A 24,800-nucleotide genomic window follows, 5' to 3' on the forward strand; every position below is an offset into this window, starting at 1 on the left:
CGTGGAATCTGAAGAAGTGTGTACAAATTTAGAAGGAGTAGTTGTTACTACCACACAAATTGTTGACAATCAGGATGAGGAGAAGTTGGTAGAGCTGCTGAAAGAGTTTGATTTGGTCGACGTTTTGCCATTCCTAAAAGGTGACTAATTACTTAACAAATAAATATTTGTATCGAGCTAATAACTTGCTATTATTACATATATCTGACAACGACCTGCAGCGTCGCAGATAACTTTCAGAAGCCTGCAATTTCTAAAGGCTGCTGACCTACAGGAAGCCATTCCGCCGCTGGGTCTACGTGTAGAGTTTAGAGAGAAATTATTTATTTGGAAGAAAAAAGAGGTGCGTATGTACATTGGTAAATTCTTAAAAAATCTTTATCCGTTCACATATTTTATTTTGTTAATAGTATGGAATAGATGATGAAACCATGTCGATGCCAAGCAAAGTAACTGAATGGTTACAAAGTAATAACTTTATGCCGTCAAGTCAATCATTTTCTTCGCCTCACTGTCTCAACAAAGTAAGTTTAATAAATTATTTTCGATCTAAATACCCCTAATAACTATCCTTTCTTGAACAAGGATTTACTAAGTTTACTCCAACAAACTTGCAAGGGGAAGCTTTTATTAGAATCCTACAAAAAAAATCAACATTTGACCAACAGAAACCGTGACGACCTCATAAGCATAGTTATTGACGAAGTTATAGCAAATGACATTATACTAAAAGCCAAGGATTTTGCAAATTTGCTCGAGCAGATTATAAATCTCTTTCCAAACGAAAATGGTGTTCGGGTAATATATTTATTATAAAATTGATTAAAAAATATAACTAATTATGCCACCTGATTTTCTAATTTGCCAGGAATACTATTATATTCCGCGCAAGGGTAAAAAATGCCCTAGTGGAAAGTTATATGGGAAATATGTTAACCAACGCAGTAAGAAAAGGAAGAGCATGTGCTTTGAGCAAAACACACCATCACCTGCTAGTGATAATACTGGGGCCCCCACCGAAAATGACGAAGTTCCTGAAATTGATGTTACTATATGTAGAGCATTGAAAACATCTCTCAGTAGAAGCATTGCTGATTGGAATGAAGTCAAAGATAAATGGCAAAAAACATTTAACTTGAGACAGAATGACTTAAAAGAACTAACAAATATTGATTTTCTCCAAACCTGGCTGAAATATACTGATTCGCGGGCTCCTGAACTGGTAACTATGAAAATACATACATACATACTTAGTTTGAATTTCACAGCAACACATCCACACATTGCAGATATACCTTGATTTTAAGATCATGTATCCTGGTAAGGAGAATTGTTTATATTTGAAATGGGAAATTTTTACCGAAAAAATACAACGCTTTTATGAAGTTAATCTACACAACGATTTTTGCAAGCAGCCCTTTTCTTTCGCTAAAGCTTCAACGAAAAAAGGTACATAAACGCTGATCAAGTGTAATGAAACAAAAACAAAACACTACAAAATCCATGCGCTTACGTTAATTTATGTTTTTTTAGATACACAAGACTACATTCTTACAACGCTTCTAAATGGAGTTCTTCCACCTTCGTCGAGGTTTCAAAGTTCGTGCGGGAAAATAAGGAAAAAGGCCACAATAGCAGACGCACAAGAAAGCTTTGTTTTGCTATTAACTTCAATCAACGATTACGAAAGAAAAATTACTGAGTTAATAAGTATGTACTACTCTGTAGGAATGACAATACAGCCTTTCATAATTGTCGAAGGAATAGTTGAGGAAGATATTATAGGATTTTATATATATTTTGATAAAACATTATATAAATTTGAGTCCTTTCTAGAATGTTTAGATATCTGTTTCAAAATCTTTCACACACTTTCTCTAAAATATCCTCAGGCATGTGAAACTTCTTGGACTTTCATACAACACTTTTTTTTTGAAATTTATACTTCATATGACTGCAAGTCGGCAAACCTGACGTCCCTTTTGAGTTTTATGACAAATAATTAATTCGTTCAAAATGTTTTTTTGCTTTAAGTGTCACAAAAATTTTTCAGAAGCTGACGCCTTAATATGTCATTTTAAAGTATATCATAAGCTTTCTACGAAACTTTTACGACTGCGTTGTAAGCAAGATAACTGCAATCAATTATTCACAAAATTTTCTTCTTTTCGCAATCATTTGCAAAATATTCATACAAAATTTGAAAGCACATCCGCACAAAACGTAGCTCCAACGGAAGATATGTTGTTACCGATTTTAAGTAATAGTTCAAGTACAGAAACGGAAACACAAGATGGTGCTAATTTATCAGTGCAAAATATTGTTAATGAAACTAAAAATCTAAAGAAGAAGGCGCTGTATTTATCTTTAAGTTTGTATGCTCAAAACAATTTGCCACGTAAACAAGTAATCGATATTCAGTCTATGGTATCTTCTCTACTTTCGTCTATATCCTTTATTATACATAATGTATTAAACTCAGAGGCTATTAGTGATATTAATGATGACTTGCAACTACTACTAGAATTTTGTAAAAACCCTTTTCAGGATATAAGCTCTGAGTATAGACTCTTTAAGATATTAAAGGAACTTAACTTATATGAACATCCAAAGACTATCACCATCAAAGAATCTGTTACTGAAACAACAAAATACGGTATCCCAACCTTAGCTCCTAAATCATTCGACATATACATTATGCCATTAAATTTTCAGTTCAAAGCTATTTTTGAGATTCCATGCCTTTTGCAGAGCACATTACAGAATACAGAAAAATACTTAAAAGAAAGTAGTATACAAAACTTTGTCAGCGGCAGAATATTTAAAGCACGAAAAGATAAAATTCAATCTGAATTAGTTATACCATACATTCTTTATTTTGATGATTTCCAAATCAACAATGCTCTCGGCAGTCATACGTACTCGATATGTGGATGTTATTATAGTTTTCCATCAATGCCAAAACACCTGTTGTCCAAACTACAGTACATTTTCCATGGAGCTTTCATTTCAACAAAAACAGTTAAATCCAGCGGTGTTGAGAACTCATTTCTATACCTTGTACATGAGTTAAAGCTCCTTGAAGAAGGTATTGAAATTGTGACGGAAAATGGAAGTAAAAAAGTTCATTTTGTGCTAGGTTTAGTAATAGGAGACAATTTAGCCGTTAATAGCATAATGGGGTTTGTTCAATCATTCAATTCTAAGAGATTCTGTCGTGTTTGCACTAGAACAAAAGACCAAATGAGAAGCGATGTATCAGAGGAGCAAGAAGCTTTGAGAAATGAAGAGAACTATTACAAAGACTTATCAGAAAATAATTATCAGGAAACAGGAATAAGGGAAGTTTGCGTTTTTGATAACTTAAAATATTTTAGTGTGACTGAAAATTTTACATTTGATTTAATGCATGATGTTTTCGAAGGAGTTTGCATATATGATGTTTGTAATGTTTTGCTAAATTTGATTAAAGACGAAGTCATAACACTCGATATTATTAACAGTAGAAAACAATTTTTTCAGTTTGGCGAAATAGAAATAGGCAATAAATCTCCCCCTTTAGAAGCCGGAAGATTAAGTAATTATAATTTAAAAATGTCCGCATCTGAAGTGGCATGTTTTATTCATTTTTTACCCCTAATGATAGGCGACTTAATACCACGCGATAACGAGCACTGGAAGTTTTTTTTAATTTTAACGCAAATAATAGAATACATATTAAAACCTCAAATAGCTACTGAAGAGCTGGTTGTCTTGGAAGAGCTAATTAAAGCCCAAACATCATTTTCTTGTGCACTACCCCACAGCTATTAAAAACTGCGGACCTCTTAAATATATTTGGAGTATGCGTTTCGAAGCGAAGCATAAACGAGCTAAAGTATATTTTAACAGCATTACTTCGAGAGTTAATCCTCCATATTCTATAGCAATAAAGTCAAGTATAAAATTTTCTAAATTTTTGTTAGATAATGAAAAATCATTTGAATCAATTATTAGTTATAAAAGCTATGAAATTCTAGATTTAACAAAAGAGGAAGTTTTTTTTAAAATAAATATCAATCAACCCATTAATTTTAAAACTGTAATGTTGTTAAATGAAGTACATTATAAAGGCACTTATTATAAAAGCAATTATTATTTATGTTCTCACAATAATTCTGAATTATTCGAAATTAAATCATTTCTGTATCAAAATAATAATCTTTATATTATATGCTATCCTATATATATTAAAAGCTTCGACCAACATTTTCATTCCTATGAAGTTGGCTTGAAAGAAGACGTTTTAAAAGTTATAAATATATCTATGTTTACAAGTCAACCATTACATTTATATTCTATAAATAATGGCAAAACATACGCAAAACCAAAATATCTTTAAACGTTGTATTTATCATGTATTTATTCTGTAACAAAACAATAGACATGTGATGTTTTGATCAGTTTTGATTATCTTAACTTGTTTGAATAATACACATAACTTTATTATATATAAGTATATATGTAGCTCATTTCATTTAAATGCCGAATTTAATATGATAAAATTATAATAACGCATTTTTGATAGTACGATTTTAGATTTAAGTTTTTGATTATAACTAACAATTTTTGTATGGCTTAAAAAAGGTGAATAAATAAAGTGTGGTGAAGTCGAAAAAGTAAAATGTTTCATTATCAAAACGAATACGTGTATTTTTAATTCAACAATTTAGGTATTTGATTCAATATAACTCATATTTGATTTAAATATAAATATTTTTAAATCAAATGCGTTTGTTATTTAAATTAACAAAACCCATGCTTGAATCAAAAAGGAAAATTTTTAAATTAAATGTGATAATTTTTGATTCAAAATCGTGATGTATTTAAAATGAAATTGGAAAATGTTTAAATCAAATATCTTTTTACTTGATTTTACAACTTTATAATGCACATTTTTAAAATAAAAATTTTCATATTTACGTCACTTTTACTAAATACGTTTTTGCTGGGATTAAGCACGTTTTCATTGATTTTACAATGTTTTTTCCCTGAGTGTAGATATCAAAACGAGAGTTTGTAGATGAAGAGCACTGCCCTTGTAACTGGAGGGATATCATGAGCTTTGTTAAGGCGGTAAGGGAGGAAGTAGATATCACTCTGAAGAGTAGGGAATTGGTAAACCGAATATCCCATAATAGGGTTCCTAACAAGCATTCCTTTTCTGATCACCGAACGATTATTCTTAGAGCAAACCCGTCCGATGGAAATTTATAGGGGTAAATGCAAGCCCCCTTTGTGGTCGAACTCTCTCAAGGACCTCATAACATCCAGTAGGCGCCTCTTCAATAGAGCCAGGAGGAGTACATTGCGCTCAGACTAGGAGCAGAATCATTCTCCGGGCGCTGATGGCATTTATTCAAAATAGCAAGTTCAAATTTCCGTATGCAACAAATGCCGCTGGTTTCCGTATGGATTACCACTAATTTTCTGAAACGGGGTTAGAAAGGTCAAAACTGCTTTTATTCCAAAGGCCGATAAGGGATCTCACGTATCTCCTAAGGATTTCAAACCAACCAGTCTCTTGTCGTTACTCCTAAAATGGTTGAAGCAACATACCTATCTGTACATATGAGATAGGATACCTCGGGGTTTACTGTCAGCATCGCACATACATATTGTTGGGGCAGGTCAAAGGAAACTGTTCTCCATTCGACTATGGAAGAAATAGAGAGATCCCTAGAGCACAGAAAGAATTAGCTCTGAGTGCTGTTTTCGACATTGAAAAGAGCGTGTAGTTCCCTAAAATTTTTGAAAAGGTCTAAGTACGAACACTTCTAATTTTATTTGTTGCAAAAAACGCATACATTCTTATAATTAAAGTGGATACTTGTCGCATTATTGGCTTGTAAAATAAGTACAACATGCAGCCAAAATAGGGCACATGGTGTAACTTTTTACGTATAAGCATGTATGAAAACTTCTACAATCTATATTGATAAAAGGGAGGGGAAAAGTATTCGCCGTGTGAAGGCGACCAATCTAACAGCTTCCAACTTTATCAACGCGTACTGACTAAATTTTAGTTATGTATGGTGGCACAAATATTAAATGCTACACATTGCATAGCATCTGAACACGTCCTGTTTACAAATGGTACGAGAGGGGGTGTGCAGGTAACTAAAATTATTTATTATTACTTTTTAGGTTGCCCATTTTGTGTATTACACTTGTCGCACGTTGTTGAACTCATTTAATGTTAGCACTGTTGCTTTTGCTCATAGAATGCGTATATAACTAAAATTTATGTATTAACTAAACGCCAACATATGCTTTCATAATTGTATAAGAAAACAAACACCCATACCATAAATCTTTAATAAATATGTGCTATGTTTGTCACCCCGGGGTCTCGCATATGTTCCTGAATTTCATACCTAACTATTTTATTGTGGCTGCTCTTGCTTGTGCATATTTTGTTTCTAAGCATACAATTGCCTTTATGAATGCTGGAAAGTTATTGTAAATATTCCACTGCTTAAGCCTTTTATTGTTGGGGACTATGACGTATGTATGTAGGTAAACTAATTTAAATGAATGATGATCTATTTAACAGCATCACATTGGGATACATAAAAATTTGAAAATGTTTCAGAAACTCAAATCTTTTCAGATTAGGTTGTATTTTAGTTATGGAAAAAATGGTTAGATTCAGCAATCTCAGTCCCAGGACAGTAAGCTACGAGATGCGTGCGAATTTGCGAAATTGGTGGCAAAATGAAACTGTTTATAAAAAGCTGAACATTGAAAATGCCCGGGGATATACATATAATACAAAATCAGAATTGTAATGGCATTAAGGTCAGTCGAAACTTTACATCTGTATTAAGGACGAATGACAATGCAAAAATTCAATGTCGGAGTGACATAAGGTCAACGGGTACAAGGTCACTTTAAAGTGCAATAAGGTCAATGGAAATTGTATGCACGTCTCATGGACCAATGCCATAATTGATGGTGGGATGACATAAAGTCAACGGAAATAAGAACAATCTAACTTATGGGCATATAAATTGGTCAATTGGCTATTTAGAGTCGCCATAAGGCCAAGTAAGGTTGAGTAATCTACCATGAATAATTAACTCAAAATTACTTCAATCGTGATAAAATTGAAGTTATTAACAGAATAATTAAATTCAGAGTAAAGAGGGTGGGGTTCATCTAACTCTATTTTCATAACTCTCTTATAGATCGTTGTAAATAGAATAATTGCAACATTTAATATATCAAGCACCCCACGGTTTTTAATATGAATTAAATTATTTTGTTAATAACTTAAATATAATGTTATAATGTTACCTTTTTATTATTCGATCTTTACCTACTGTTCAGTTAGCTATAAAAGGGTGTTTTTTTAGTTGTTTCTAGTTATACTCAGCTGAGCAGAGCTCACAGAGTATATTAACTTTGTTCGCTTAACGGTAATCCGTAACGACATAAACTAATCGAGATAGATATAGACTTCTATATATCAAAAAGATCTGGGCTATAAAAGATTTTTATTTAGCCATGTCCGTCCGTCCGTCCGTAAACACGATAACTTGGGTAAATTTTGAGGTATCTTGATGAAATTTGATATGTAGGTTCCTGGGCGCTCATCTCAGATCGCTATTTAAAATGAACGAAATCGGACTACAGCCACGCCCACTTTTTCGATATCGAAAATTTCGAAAAACCGAAAAAGTGCGATAATTCATTACCAAAGACGGATAAAGCGATGAAACTTGGTAGGTGCATTGACCTTATGACGCAAAATACAAAATTTTTAAAATATTGGACAATGGGCGTGGCACCGCTCACTTTTATAAGAAGGTAATTTAAAAGTTTTGCAAGCTGTAATTTGGCAGTCGTTGAAGATATCACGATGAAATTTGGCAGGCACGTTACTCCTATTACTATATGTGCGCCAAATAAAAATTTGCAAAATCGGATGACGAACACGCCCACTTTAAAAAAAAAATTTTTTTTAAGTCAAATTTTAACAAAAAATTTAATATCTTTACAGTATATAAGTAAATTAAGTCAACATTCAACTCCAGTAATGATATGGTGCAACAAAATACAAAAATAAAAGAAAATTTCAAAATGGGCGTGGCTCCGCCCTTTTTCATTTAATTCGTCTAGAATACTTTTAATGCCATAAGTCGAACAAAAATTTACCAATCCTTGTGAAACTTGGTAGAGGCATAGATCCTATGACGATAACAGTTTTCTGTGAAAATGGGCGAAATCGGTTAAAGCCACGCCCAATTTTTATACACAGTCGACCGTCTGTCCTTCCGCTCGGCCGTTAACACGATAATTTGAGCAAAAATCGATATATCTTTACTAAAATTACTTCACGGTCTTATCTGAACTCACTTTATATTGTTATAAAAAATGGCCGAAATCCCACTATGACCACGCCCACTTTTTCGACATCGAAAATTACGAAAAATGAAAGAAATGCCATAATTCTATACCAAATATGGAAATAGAGATGAAAGATGGTAATTCGATTGGTTTATTGACGCAAAATATAACTTTAAAAAAAGTTTGTAAAATGGGTGTGACACCTACCATATTAAGTAGAAGAAAATGAAAAAGTTCTGCAGGGCGGAATCAAAAGCCCTTGGAATCTTGGCAGGAATACTGTTCGTGGTATTACATATATAAATAAAAAAATTAGCCGTATCCGACAGATGATGTTGTAGGTCACCCCGATCCACATTTTGGTCGATATCTTGGAAACGCCTTCACATATACAACTAAGGGCAACTCCCTTTTAAACCCCTCATTAATACCTTTAATTTGATACCCATATCGTACAAACACATTCTAGAGTCACCCCTGGTCCACCTTTATGGCGATATCTCGAAAAGGTGTCCACCTATAAAACGAAGGCCCACGCCCTTTTAAAATACTCATTAACACCTTTCATTTGATATCCATATCGTACAAACACATTCTAGAGTCACCTCTCGTCCACCTTTATGTCGATATCCCGAAACGACGTCCACCTATAGAACTAAGGTCCACTCCCTTTTAAAATACTCATTAACACCTTTCATTTGATACACATATCGTACAAACACATTCTAGAGTCACCTCTGGTCCACCTTTATGGCGATATCCCGAAACGGCGTCCACCTATAGAACTAAGGTCCACTCCCTTTTAAAATACTCATTAACATCTTTCATTTGATACCCATATCGTACAAACACATTCTAGAGTCACCCCTGGTCCACCTTTATGGCGATATCCCGAAATGGCGTCCACCTATAGAACTATAGCCCACTGCCTTTTAAAATACTCTTTAATACCTTCCATTTGAAACCCATGTCATACAAACATATTTCCCTTATTTTGTCTCCAAAGTTCTCAGCTGAGTATGTAATGTTCGGTTACACCCGAACTTAGCCTTCCTTACTTGTTTTAATATAAAAAAAAACTAATTCAGAAAAATAAAACAGCAACATCAATTAAAAAACTGTTTGGTTTTCCTTCATAAATTATACAGGAATCATTTTCCAGCTTTTTTCGTTTTTGCTTGTTTTAAAACAAACCATTTTTAATATTTTATTATTTGTATGGAACTATTTTCAAATTACAGTAGATTAGTAAAAACTATCTATGTACACCTTACACCTTACTGCTGGTAAAGATGTGATTTATTAATGCGTACTCAATACAATCTTTGAATTTGCAAACTTTTTCGCATAATAAAAATTTAAACGACCGAATGGGCAAAATGCACTAAAATACTTAAGCATATTTTGAATGGGTTTCAGAAGATTTGCGTACGTGCTTGCTGATCAAATAAACTTCTTTCGCACGTTTTCAGTTTATTTGTTTAACTATTTTTTTTTAGTTGTAGTTGAATAAGCACAAAAACTTGATATATCTACTTACACTAAGAGAAAAATGTGTTAAAAAAATACCAGAAGAAGCTCTACAAGCATTTACAAAGAATAATTTTAGTCAGACTTTGACAGATAAATAATTTTTTGCCCGATGAATCATATACTTCTAAATCAAGACCATTTCTAAACAATACTTGGAACTCATCCGTACGTTACGAGATTAGTATGCGGTAGAACTTAAAAATCAGAGTTTGCAATTTGCAGATTTATTTAGTGAATTGTTAGGGTGTGGCCAAGCAAAACACAGTTTGTGGAAGGTTAAGCAACTGGAGTCGTATTTAGGGTCATCAATCGTGATGCTAGTAAAAATACAACTTACAGCTAAAATTTCTCAAACAGTGAATCATATACTTCTAAATTCTCTGCGTCATTGAAAAAACTCCATGCCTTTGAATAACTAGGAAGCATACACATATAAGTATGAGGTCGGTGGCGGTGACGCAGTATCGGCGAGATAGGTGAGCAAATGGAAGGGGAAGTAAGAGGAATGGGAAACAGATTTTGCTTTATGGAATGTATGAAGTATGTATTTGTTTCCTTCCAAACATCTTAAATTTTTCAAGAATTTTGTGGTAAGACTTATGGGAAGCCAATACAAAGAGGGGATTCGTTAAAAAAAAAACAATAACAAATAACAAAAAATAATTTTGGTGGTGCATTTAAAACACTTCAAGTTGTACCCTAGTAACTTTTGTGTACATACTAAGTTTCTTGAGTATTTTAAAACTTGAAAATCGGCTGTTAAGTTAAAACAGATAAGAACTATTTGGAACCACTTTCAGATTTATATACACATGCTTAGATACATACATTTGAAACTTCAGAGTTTATTGCCAAGGAAATTGTTGAATACGAGTGGCATAATAAACACCAGGGGGTGCATTTTAAAGGGTTTTATTTAGCTTGACTCTGTGTACCGTTCTTTACGAATTTTGTAATTAAAATTTAAGTAACTTCGCGATAAGCTTGAAACTTGGAATATAGTTCAGAACCCGATGACAATGCAATAAGAAAAAATAAAATAAAAATAAATGTTAAGTTAAACGGTTTTATTGAAAACAATACCTACATGAAGTAATAATAATACTAAAAGCTAGAAAATAATTAGGTAGGTCCTACGTACTAGTCATCACACTCCTCATCAATCTAGGGCGTTGATCAGACAATTAAATAAAAGCGTTGGGCGCGTGAAATTTCTATAAATGATGAATTTCATATCAAATCCAATATGCGTTGAACCCGACCCCCTCAGAATTTGATGAAATTTTGCATGGGGTTACATCTTACCCACCCAAACACAACCTCATTTTTAGAAATTGCATTTTCGAAAAATTGTGGGCGTGGCAAGGTATCGAAATATCCGAAAATATTAAAAAAATGACGATAATAGGTACTTTTAAAGTGTGATTACTACGGAATGGCTTTACCGATTTCAAAGATCTTCATACCATTAGAAAGGTATTGAAATAAGCTTTCAAAAAAATATACTGTTAAAATTTTTAGTACACTGAAAAAAAATTTTTTTTTAAATAAAATTTAAATCTGAAAAAAACACTTCAAAGATCAAGCGATTTTGAAAAATAAAATTTTATTTTAGAAAGGTCTATTTAATATATATAACATATCTGAAAACTAAAATGGGGTGTGTTTTTTTTTTTTAATTTTTTTAAGTAAATGCATCTCTTGGTTACTTTCTCATATTTGGATATCACGCGTAAATTAATCAACCAATTTGAAAAATTGTTATACCGTTAGAAAGGTATTAAAATCACCTTCGAAAGCATATACTGTAAAGATTCTATATTACACTGAAAGAAAAAAACTGATTAAAAAAAGAAAAAAAGAAAACACTGATTAAAAAAAAAATTTTTTTTTAGAAAGGTAGATTTAATATATATAACATATCTGAAAACTAGAAGGGTGTTTTTTTTCTTTTTTTTTTAATTTATTTAAGTAAATGCATCTCTTGGTTACTTTCTGATATTTTGATATCACGCGTAAACTAATCAACCGATTTCAAAAATCACCTTTGAAAAAGTACACTGTAAAAAATTTTTATTCCGGGTGCACCCCAGCTAACATCAAAACAACGGCTCGAATACTTCACGTACAAGGAAAAGGTCGGCGGCTCAATGTGCTTGAGAACATGGAGATATACAAATTAAAAACATCGCCAATGAAGCGAAAATATTTAGAAAGGGATTCATACTGCAAAAAAAAAAAAAAAAAACAGCAAATTGCGCAAAGTATTTCGGATTCACTTGGAGGTGGTTCACTGTCAACTTTATCAGAAGACCTAAAGAAGATCATAGCTTACTACGAACAAATTTTGGGGAACGTGAAATATCAAATCGAAAACTGCTCAAATAATTTGGATAAGCAAAAATATTATCTCTATTACCAAACACCATGACATCTAAGGAAATTAAAGACATTTTTGGGCATGATTTATCTTACGAATTGATAAAAATTAGCAAAGATATACAAAAAAATAAAACAAAGTTTTTGGACGTCAAGCGCTCTAGCATGGACAGGCGTAGTTTACCTGAACAAACTAGTAAGTAAGCAAATATTCCGAAAGTCAGCAGTATGAGCTGCGCAAAGTTGTATATTAAATCTAAATAAATAAAAATAAAAAATTTACCATATGTATTTAATTAGCGAGCTTTGCTCATATTGCTTTATACAATGGTTTTTGTAATTGATATAGAGATAGAAAAAGCTAGCTGATGAAGAAGTGAAATTCAGAAACATGTCCTAGTAACCATCGCCGTTTGTAAACTTACAATTTTTCTCTAATATCAATTATAAAAAATTTACTTTATCAAGTGTATGTCTATTTATTGTGCGTGTCTGAAAAATTTGATAATACGATTCTTGTTCGAATCTATTAGAATACTTAGTCATAGTATCTGTATAACTTCCAAAGTATAGCTAGGTACCATTTTTGTCACACAATACCCTGCAAAAAGCGCGAGTACTCCATGCATGCATGTATTTAGTTCATTTAGTGACTGATTATTACAAGGACTCTTTCTGACAATTTGTTACAATCTAAGTCCTCAATACATAACCTTTCCAAAAACTTTACTCGACTCTGCTCCACGTATTCTTGTCCCACCCCCAACTCCAAAATATTTTGATTTCACTTCTACCGAACATTGTTCCAAATATGAGCCAAGTGGGACATCATAGGTCGCTTTCTATTGATGTATGTATTATGTGTTCCAAATATGAGCCAAATCGGGCCACAAATACTATTTTTATGAATACCTCGATCCTTACGCAACCTAGCGGCGATTTTTTTCATAGGTCGCTTTCTATTCTTGCATGTATTATGTATTCCAAATATGAGCCAAATTGGACCACAAATACGATTTTTGCGAATATCTCCATCCTTGCGCCACCTAGCGGCGATTTTTTTCTTATTATTGCATTGTCATTGGGTTATGAACTATATTCCAAGTTTAAAGCTTGCAGCTTAGTAACTTAAATTTCAATTACAAAATTCGTGCCGACCGGCCGTTCACCCTGTGAAGTCAAGCTAAATAAAACCGTTAAAAAAACTCCGATAGGTGGCGCATGGATCGAAATATTTCAAAAAATCCTATTTGTGGTCCGATTTGGCTCATATTTGGAACAAATATTACATACAGTCCGGTAGAAGTGACATCAAAATACTTTGGAGTTCGAGGAGGGACAATTATAAGTGACGCTGAGTCGAGTAATGCCTTTCGAGGGATTATGTATTGAGGACTTGGATTGTAATAAATTGTCAGGAAAGAGTCCTTGTAATAATGACTCACTAAATGAACTAAATAGAATGAGAAATAAAGGCAATTAAATAAGGACTAAAAACTTAAAAATTAAATAATTACAAACAAATTTTTAAATTAAACGGTTTTATTGAACACAATACTTAAATTAAGTAATAATAATATTAAAAGCTAGAAAATAATTAGGTAGGTCATCATACTCCTCACTGATGAGGTTCAGTCTAGGGCGTTGGTCAGACAATTAAATAAAAGCGTTGGGCACTTATTAATATGTGCATTTTTAAGTTCACACAGAGTTCAGGAAGTGCCTGCTGTTACTCATAATCATGTTTACCTAGATTGTTAACAGGCGGTAGAATACTTCGGCCCTAACAAACAACTCTCTAAAGTATCCACTAAATAAGGTGCGTTAAACCAAGCCCTGATTTTTTCGAATATTTGTTTTGCGAAAGGAGTTATAGGGTTTCTTAACACTACCCCATTGAGTATTAAATACTTAAAGTCAAGACTTGCACGCGAGTCCACCCCATATAAAAAATGAAATAAATTGTTTTTTATATTGTAGTCTTGGCAGTTTTTAAAAAGAAATTTACTTCCGAACAATTACTGGACGCGGCATTTGTAATACAAACTGTTCGTAATGAGGTATATGACTGTATCTGCTTCAAAGTAAAAGTAAAAGTTTAAAATATATGAGTATTTCATTATGTGTATACTTTATTGAATAAATTTACCTTGCCTTCGCGGTTTTTGTTTAAAAAATACGCGGCGAGCTTATGAAATGTATTTTTTTTAATCTCCGCCAAAATACGTCAGCAAATACATGCAGACATGAAGCATAATTAATAAATACAATTTTATTTTCATTTTTTCATCAAAGAATAGATTATGCACCCGTAATGCTCGTATAAATAAACATTACTTTTTGTTAATTTTTCTCTTAAGGCATTTAAGTCTTTGCAATACAAATAGCGGCTGCCGATAGATTTGGTAAAAATTTTGTTGTACAATTACGTCACTTGCTAATGAATTTGTATGTAAACCGAATACATTCACGCAGTTCAATTTTTCTACCGGTAGAAAAAGAGTTTTTCCAGATAAAGAGAAATCAAATTTGTTTTACACCTTTTACGTTGCGTGAGCACTGCAGAGTTGTACAAAATTGTATATAAAATTGTTTAGCACAACTTTTAAATATGTGTACGTCATCTTTTTCGAAAAGGTTGTTTGATAGAATAATATTCACATTAACACCGCAGTAAACTTCGTCTGTGATTAAGTGATTTTCTTCTGAATCAATATTTAACATCCAAAATAGGACTGGAGTCTAAATAAAATTTTTTTTGTAAAATTTTTAATTTGGTAATAATTAAATGTATGCGAATATCTTCAGACTGCATTTCTATATTCAATTTATTTATTTAATTTAAAATATAAGAAAGAAATGTAAAATATACTTTATAAATAGGACTTTGCAAATTTTCAGATATAAGATTAATATTCTGATTATTGCTTTTATTTTCAAATACGGAAATATTAAAATAATACTTGAGGGCATTCCATTGCTCAAGAATTCTATCTATGACTGCTTGTCTAGAAAGCCACCTTGTGGGGGGATACTTTAGTATAACATGCATTTCTGTACCGAAATGTTCTTGAAAACACTGAAAGTCAGCCCTCCTAAGGCGACTGTCATAAAATTGATAGTTTATGTCTTTTAAAAAATTATCAATTTTGTTGGGTAATACATCACAAGTGGCCATTGAAGCTAAATTTAAAATGTGACAAACACATCCATTAACATGCAGATTTGAGACAACTTGCATCAGCCTTGCTTGTACTCCGCTTTTTGCTCCCATCATAACCGAGCAATTGTCGGCAGTGAAACCAATCATTTTTTCAAGTGGTATTGAATGGTCTTTCAAAGATGTAATAATGGCATTAAAAATACCGTCCGTGCTACAATCGGTCAAAGGTATCAAATCTAAAAATCTATCTATGCACTTTTTATCAAAAATTGAATTATTTATTATTTTCTGTACTTTAATTGTATTGATGCAAAATTTGCTCACAATTTTAGAATCAGTTATGTTAATTTTTATAATCATATTTAAATGATCCATAATTGCAAATGGCAAATTGTGCTCTGCAACAAAACAACTTAACTATATATTTTATTGGAAAAATTAAAATTTTTTTGTACATTCAGAGCTGCTTTGCAAATGAGTGCTGTATTTTACAAAAATGTACCAAATATGTCAATGTAGTACCAACATACTTCCGGAAAGCGAAATGTACCAAAACAAGTAAGGACGGGACTTCATACCTTTCATGAATGGGGCTGAACAATAATCTTATCCCGTTCGTAATCTCCAAATGATCGAATGTATAAGATAAGAAATATATAGTGAACAGATGTACATACCTAAGCGATTTTTAAGATAAATATAAAAAAAAAGATGGCAAAAAACCCCCACATCTGAACGATCCGTTGTATGGGATATATATTATATATAGCTCCTATCGACATGATTTTTACAGGAAATCTTCCATGATATATTAGAGTATATATCACCAAGTTTCACGTTTTTATATTGGAAATTAAGGGAGAAATGGATAAAAATCTTTCTATCTGAAAGTTCGGTTGTATGGGATATATATTATATATAGCTCCGATCGAAATGATTTTTTCATGAAATCTTCTATGATAAAAAAAAAAAATAAATGTAAGGCGCGATAACCTCCGAAGAGATCTAAGGCCGAGCTTCTCTTCCAATTTGCGTCGTGCTCCTCTTGATTTTCCCTACAAATTGGCCGGACGGGACCTACATGTTTTATGCCGACTCCGAACGGCATCTGCAAAAGCAGATGAGTTTTCACTGAGAGCTTTTCATGGCAGAAATACACCCGGAGTGCTTGCCAAACACTGCCGAGGGGCGACCCCGCTTAGAAAAATTTTCTTCTAATTGAAAAATCTTATTTCTAAAATTTTGATGTTGCTTTGCCCGGGAGTTGAACCCAGGGCATACGGTGTGATAGGCGGAGCACGCTACCATCACACCACGGTGGCCGCCATTCTATGATATCAGAATGAATCAGAAGACAAGCTCGGCCTAAAATATCTTCGGAGCTTATTTGTTTATTTATATATGGGGTATTTCATCCCATTTCGACCAATTTTGAACCCGACCCCTTTAGAATTGGCTGAAAGTTTTTCTTCTTTTTCTAGCTTGCGAAAGAAGTTTTTCAGAATTTTTTAAAATTTTTTCATCCAACTCAAAAAACGTTATGAATTTCTAAAAAAACACCGTTTTTTTTTCAAAATGCTATAACTTTTTCAAAAATTGACCGTTTGGGATTTTTTTTTTTAATTTGTTTTTAAATGTACTTTTCGGATAAAATACAAACAAATTTTTAAAGTTTTTTTTTTAATTTTTCAGCTTTTCGAGATTTTTCGAATTTCGCCATTTTCTTTTTCTCATAAAAAACTTCAATCAATTCTGCAATGATCCCCACAAATCCCGGAGTGGGCCGATTTTTTTTATATTTTTTTTTTATTTAATTGAAAAAAATGTTCAAAAATAAAAATTTTTTTTTATCAATTTTATTTATATAACAAAAAAATGTAAGAAAATGATTTTTAAGTATTCTTTTCTTTATATATTATGGTAATCTACGATTAAAATAACCAGAATTAATGGCTGAAAGCGAAAGCGAGTCATTTTAATCGTAGATTACCATAATATATAACGAAAAGAATACTTAAAAATCAGTTTCTTACATTTTTTTGTTATATAAATAAAATTGATAAAAAAAAATTTTTTTTTCAATTAAATAAAAAAAAATATAAAAAAATCGGCCAACTCCGGGATTAGTGGGGATGATTGCAGAATTGATTGAAGTTTTTTATGAGAAAAAGAAAATGGCGAAATTCGAAAAATATCGAAAAACTGAAAAATTAAAAAAAAACTTTAAAAATTTGTTTGTATTTTTTCCGAAAAGTACATTTAAAAACAAATAAAAAAAAAGATCCCAAACGGTCAATTTTTGAAAAAGTTATAGCATTTTGAAAACAAAAACGGTGTTTTTTAAAAATTCATAACTTTTTTTGAGTTGGATGAATAAATTTGAAAAAATTCTGAAAAACGTCTTTCGTAAGCTAGAAAAAGAAGAAAAACTTTCAGCCAATTCTAAAGGGGTCGGGTTCAAAATTGGTCGAAATGCGATGGAATACCCCATATATATCTACAGGACATAGTCCCCACAGATAGGCAAAATACAACAAAACAAAATAAAATAAAATTTAATATTAATAATTACACAATACAAATTGATCAAAGACAAATAAAAAGTCTTGGCGACTTAAATACATTCAAATACTAATTACAAATATATACTGTACCTTATTAAATCATTCAAATTAAAAGTCTAAAATACGCACAGAGGCATAGGGGGTTACACATTACATATTTAACGTAGTAAGCAGGTACTTTTTAATTCTGAAAATCGGATCGCAAGCATCTAAGTTTTTGCAGTGATTATTGGAACGATGACAAATTACACGAAGTGGGTTATGCAATTCGAAGTGTAATTATTGCAGTTGTTGGCACATTGATCTTAATTTCGCCAAGCAAAAATGGACTAGCTATCATCCCTCTTAAGAGTTTTACTATAAATAAGACACCAAACCAAGCATCTCCCTACGGCTCTGTAATGTAAGCAACTGTAATAGTTTTAACCGGCTGCAGTACGGCGGAAGATTCCTTGACGTATCCCATGGCAAGTGTTTTAAAGCAAACAGCAGTTGTTGGCACATTGATCTTAATTTCGCCAAGCAAAAATGGACTAGCTATCATCCCTCTTAAGAGTTTTACTATAAATAAGACACCAAACCAAGCATCTCCCTACGGCTCTGTAATGTAAGCAACTGTAATAGTTTTAACCGGCTGCAGTACGGCGGAAGATTCCTTGACGTATCCCATGGCAAGTGTTTTAAAGCAAACAGCAAAAAGTGTTTTTTGGACCGATTCCAGTTTATCGCCGTGATTCTGATAATGTGGGCTCCAGATTATCGAAGCCTGTTGCAATATTGGCCTCACTAATTATGTAAAAAAAAGTTTTAGTAACGTACGGATCATTGAATTCCTTAGACCACCTGTTCACCACCACCTTTTAATAACAACTATATATTTAAAAGAAAAACAGTAGTTCCGTGTTTAAACGAATTTTTAATAATAATAATTTTTCTTTGAGAAGACTAAATTTAAAAGGATAGAAGTGTAAAAAAAAGATTTTTTAAAACAAAGTAAAAATTAGTAAGTGTTTGCCACATTACACCCTTCCTAGTTTAGCATAAATTAAACGAAACAGATTTAACCTTTGTATTTGTACAAACTGATAATGAACTTAAAAAACTAGTATTGTTTACCGACAAAGATTCTAAAAAAACTGGTTTTAATCTGCGAATGGAAATTGTACCTTCTTTTTGACAAACTTGAATTTTAAAATGTTTGGAATTCCGCTCAAAAACTTTGAAAGGTCCATTATATCGGTAATCTAACCCTTTTTGATGTTCTGATCTCACCCACACACATGTGGAATCTTTTAAATCTTTATAAACAAAAGGCTTGAGACTTGAATAGTTACTAGCTGGAATAGGTTTCATTTCTGTCATGAAACGTCGTAAATTGCTGAGAACTTCATCTTGCATATCTAATCGTTCAGATATTGTGTCAGTAAAAAATTTACCAGGTAAATGAATCGTCTGGCCATAGAACAGTTCTGCTGCTGATGCTTGAATGTTCTCTTTAAAAGAAGTGCGTAATTCCAACAACACTGTTGACAATGCCTTCGTCCATTGTACATTTTCATGTGAAATAAGAGCTGCTGTTAAGGTTCGATGTGTACGTTCTACCATTCCATTTGATTGTGGTTGAAAAAATGTAGTGTGGTAAAGCTTACCTAAGCTAACCTAACCTAAAGCTTACAGCCTGTTATTTTAGCAAAATTGGAGAAAACATTAGACGTAAATTGTCTACCTCTATCCGTATGAATAGTACTTGGACAACCAAAGCGTGCGTTCCAATTATCATAAAATGCGCGACATATTTCCTCTGCAGTAATTGTACTAAGTGGGATTACTTCCATCCAATGGCTGACACGATCTACCATAGTACGCAAATAGCATTTACCTTCGGAAGGAGGTAAAGGATCAACTAAATCCAAATGTATACTAGAAAATCAATATGTTGGCACAAGAAAAATGCCCTGAGGTGACTTAGTATCTCGATAAACTTTTGTTGATTAAATGAGCATGGTGGAATGCATTTAGATGCTTTAAGACCAAAACGACTATGATACCAACACAAATCATTTCTCTTTGACCTACTATTCTTTCTATTTCTACCAACCATTGAGCGATCTCTGCCGCTACTTCTCCCGCGCAGCACATAAATTTTTTCAGAAAGGTAATTGATGACATTATCAGTATTTGATAAAGATGCTATCTGCGGTCGAGAAATTTCGAAAATTTTATCAGCTAGTTGAGCGAATTCTGTAAGTTCTGCATTGCTTGTTGCTAATATTGAACGTACATTATTCGGTAATTGATCTAAAAATAGAGTCTTTAACACATTATCTCCAACACCGTTACCTACGACTGTAAAAAATGTATTGGCTTCTGATCACCAATCACTAAACCTCCAAACAACTTCTTTAATTTAACTTCTTCCGAAATAGCAAAGGATGATATCAGGCATTGCTTAATGGCTTCATATTTGTTTTCTTGTGGTGGGGAAAGTAAAATGTTTCCAACAAATTTTAAATATGCAGAGTCCAAATTAGCGACGACATGTGCGTATTTCGTTTCATCCCTCCTGATGCGCGAAAGGGAAGAAAATAGTCTCCACCTGAATGAACTATAACTGTGGCTGTTCCGACCAGAAAGGAGGTAGCTTGCATACAGTTGCTGCTCCAATTTCAATATCATCTGTGCCCAAATTCTGACGTTGCGATGATATAGCATCTCCGCTTGGAGGATTTGCTGGACGAACCGGAGAATGATTTAAGGACATTTTTTCTTTTACGTGTATCGGGGTCACCAAAAATATATAGATAAAACTATATATTTAAAATAAAAACAGTAGTTCCGTGTTTAAAAGAATTTTTAATAATAATAATTTTTCTTTGAGAAGACAAAATTTAAAAAGATAGAAGTGTAAAAAAAGAATTTGCAAAAACAAAGTAAAAGTTGGTAAGAGTGTTTGCCACACACATGAACTTTCACTTCGGAAGGTTTACTGACATGAGGTTTACATTACGCCATACAGCTAGGCTGCTTAGATCCGACCGAAGAAGTGTTCTATACTCGGGTGAGCGGATAAGTTTCACGTCATCCGCATACATCACCGGTGTACAGTGCTTCAAAACACTTGGTAGATCATTAATGAATAGTTGGAATAACACTGGTCCATTGATAAATTTAGATCAACAGTTGTTAAAAATAACTGTTTGCTTACGTTTATTCGTTTACGTTTTTTACGTGTTTTTTGTTTTTTTTTTTTAATAAAATCAATCTCGTAGTTAGATTTGAAGCTTTTGGATACAAGGGTCGTGAACTAAAGAAGGTTAGACACTGCTGACTTTCCCTTACAAAAGCCCTGTATTTATTTATTTATTCGTTATCAAAGTGAGAATTTCCTCAATATTCTTAACATTTTGCAAACAAAAGAATAAATTGAATTGAGAGAGCTTGTATTCAGAACTCTAAAATTTTTGATCTTTTGCTTACCTCCGTTCGACATACATACATATATGTAAATAAAAAAATAAAAATAATTTGCGTCGTGCTCCTCTTGATTTTCCCTACAAATTGGTCGGACGGGACCTACATGTTTTATGCCGACTTCGAACGGCATCTGCAAGGCCGATGAGTTTTCACTGAGAGCTTTTCATGGCAGAAATACACTCGGAGCGTTTGCCAAACACTGCCGAGGGGCGACCCCGCTAAGAAAAATTTACTTCTAATTGAAAAACCTTCTTTCTAAAATTTTTATGTTGCTTTTGCCGGGGTGTGAACCCAGGGCATACGGTGTGGTAGGCGGAGCACGCTACCATCACACCACGGAGGCCGACATATATGTGCCATCGTTTTAATAAAAATTATTGCCAGTTTACTGTATATAATTCGAATGCCAAAAAAAAACTACACGCATGCATAAGTAATAATAAATATTTGTTTCCCCACCATCTTCCCTATCGTATTAAAGTGATATCCGAAAACAGAAACGCTCGAGATATGACTAATAATTGTTTAACTATACAAAATAGCTTAACTAGTTTTAAGTTTTTTTTTTATTTAAATAAATAAATTTGCATAACACTACAGCTTAGAATGAAATGGGTAAAGAATTAAATACAATTATAGACTTTGGCTAAAAACTTCTATAAATAATGAATATTTAAAAATTTTGTCACACTGTTTGACTCGTTTGCAAAGGTTAGGTCCTAGAATGGTGTCATATGACTAAGTTTACTGACTATTATTCAAGATTCTCGTTTATATTTTTGTTAAGAGATACGGAGTTGGAAATAAATTCAAACTTTTTTCTTCTGATAAATTTTTTAGTCTCATTAAATTTTCAAGCATTAATAGGATCCTTGGACAACAAACTAAACATTACATTTGCCTCATTCATTTACCAACTTTCTATGCAACTATTTTGACAGAAATTTGCAAGTATTTAAGTTGACATCACCTGTAACGTTAATTAAAGAATAATCGCGAAGATCATTGGAAGAAAAAAAAAACCTTAGATTCTAGTCAATAGATCTCAATTTCTTGTGTATCTTTTTCGGTTTATCAGAAACTGTGATCATACATATTGGCCTAATTGATCGTTGCGCAATGAAAGGGGATAATAATGATAATTCTTTTGTTAGTAGTGATGATTCATTGCTTGCAGAAATTGGCGCTTACGACGTTTTTCGCGTTTACCTTTCATTTGTTATCTCTACGGTGCATATACATAGTTATAAAGTAAAAGAGAACTGAATACATCGTAGAACAAAATTTACCATTTTTAGCATTTGATGGTGATTTGTTCAATTTGCTTCCGTCATAGTTTCTTCTTTCTTACTTAGGTATTGTGTTATGAATACAACTCAATCAGTAATGGAGCGTAGGAATATGGCTCCTCCACATTGGTCGCAAAATCCCCTGAATGTATTTCTGTCGTGAGAAAATTCTCAGCGGAAGGCTTTCCGCGCCAATTCTCTAAAATTTGCCTAAAACGAACCCATACAACAGCCACTATTCGTCTGGCCTTATGATAACACTTCAATAATGACTGTGCCGCCTGCGCGGGGTTGAATAGAGTTTATAATTGTATCTGTGAGGAAACCAATAGAATTAAAAAAAAGGCGTGAGTACCAAGTACTCGTGAAGTTCGCTGTGTAATTATACAGGTGTATGCCTAGAAAACTATGCCCCATTTTCAGATGAAACTTTAAAATTTATCGGCATTACAAACAAAAATTTGGTACACAAACGGTTTTTTGAAAACAGATCTTTAACTTTTTTAACAAATCGATAGCTTTTTGGTAACGAATCGATAAGAAATCGATAATCGCCGATACAAATTGATAACAAATTAATAACGTTTCGGTAAAAAATATATAATTTTTTAAAATGTATCGATAACTTTTCGTTACAAAATTTGCTACTTTTTCGATATAGTGGATAAAAAATCGATAACAATTGCTAGCGGATCTTTACAAATCGATAAAAAATCCATAACTCATCTATATCTAGTCGATAACACATCGATAACTATTCGCTAATAAATCGTTAACACTTGGACACAAAATTGATGACACGCCGTTCAGTTTCTATTCCGACTTCGGGTTTGACTTTCAATCTTTCCTTTTCTATAATTATTAGCATCCACATCATTAACAATATTGTTATTAAACTACTCTTTTTCTTTACCCTTTTCTTCTGACTCATCTTTCTTACATTTACTTCTTTTACTTTGTCGTTTCACTCTGTTCTTTATAAAACATCAATTTGTTTTTTGGACTAATTAAATTTCCATTGACGGATTTTCTGTTTGATTAGGCTCATATCAACTCTACAATGTACTTTGTTCGCACATTACGCTAAAGTGAAGTAGCTACACTTTCGCTTAAATACCGTCTTTCCTAATATAGCATACCACTTTCAAACACAACACGGATTCCCCCATACCGTGAGCAAATACACCAAAAGTCAATACTGTTTTGAAGTATCCTAATTTGTCCTACATGGTGTTCGACTGTAGATTAGATAAGTTCATTCAAATATATGCGGCCCCTCGTGCACTTATTGAGGGCCCTAGCAATGGATAAATTTCTGTATTGGAGAAATTATCTCTCCTTCAGAGTGTTCCGCTACTGGTGTACATACGTATATACATATATAAACAAATCTTAGAGAGTAGATAGTAACATCCCTGAGAGTTTTTTCTGCTTCCACGCTTTCTCTTGCAATATATATAGCTAATGTCCGATGACTAGCTATTGTGTCTTATATATTTGTGTGCTTGTGTTTAAGTATATTAATAGAATTATTACAAAAGCGCACAATAAACCTGACTTATTTGCTACGTGTTATGTCAATTTATATAATAAAAAAATATAAATGCATGTATACCAAGATATTTACGCACACATTACTTTTTTGTTTTGTCTGCTTTCATTTATGAGCGTGGCGTCAAAAGTCTTTTACCATTTCACTTCGACGAATGTGCCAACATATATACACAATAAGTACATTGATCTCTTATTATTCTCTACTTCCATATTTATTTATTTTTTTATGTGCAACTTTTGCTGGCAAATATGCGCCATTTTTTCTTTATATACAAAGAAATTTATTTATACGTTTATTTACAATATTGTAAATTCAGATTACGGATTTAGCAATTTTTCATCATCAGATTTTTCTCAATAACAGCTATTTCATATTCTTGTAAACTAGGAACTTCCTTTGGAATAATAGTATTTACATATTCCGCAGTTCATTAGCATTTTAAAAATTGTGTA

General features: G+C 32.6%; 2 protein-coding genes across 8 annotated transcripts in view; one reads left to right on the forward strand and one right to left on the reverse strand.

The window, feature by feature from the left end:
- shep (alan shepard) overlaps positions 1–24,800 on the reverse strand; it is a 643,094-nt gene that overhangs the window by 81,152 nt on the left and 537,142 nt on the right. The gene's annotated exons all lie outside the window — the stretch shown is intronic.
- LOC137252992 (uncharacterized) lies at positions 1,430–3,813 on the forward strand. The gene is made up of 2 exons (XM_067789187.1): positions 1,430–1,449; positions 1,534–3,813. Exon 2 carries the CDS (start codon positions 2,017–2,019, stop codon positions 3,811–3,813), a length of 1,797 nt encoding a protein of 598 aa, XP_067645288.1. The 5' UTR covers positions 1,430–1,449; positions 1,534–2,016.

The sequence above is a fragment of the Eurosta solidaginis genome, chromosome 5 (genome assembly GCF_040869045.1).
Source record: "Eurosta solidaginis isolate ZX-2024a chromosome 5, ASM4086904v1, whole genome shotgun sequence".
NCBI lineage: Eukaryota > Metazoa > Arthropoda > Insecta > Diptera > Tephritidae > Eurosta > Eurosta solidaginis.

Bases quoted from the DNA above. Each gene is read 5' to 3' on its own strand.
- LOC137252992 (XM_067789187.1), top strand. From the start codon at position 2,017: ATGTTTTTTTGCTTTAAGTGTCACAAAAATTTTTCAGAAGCTGACGCC.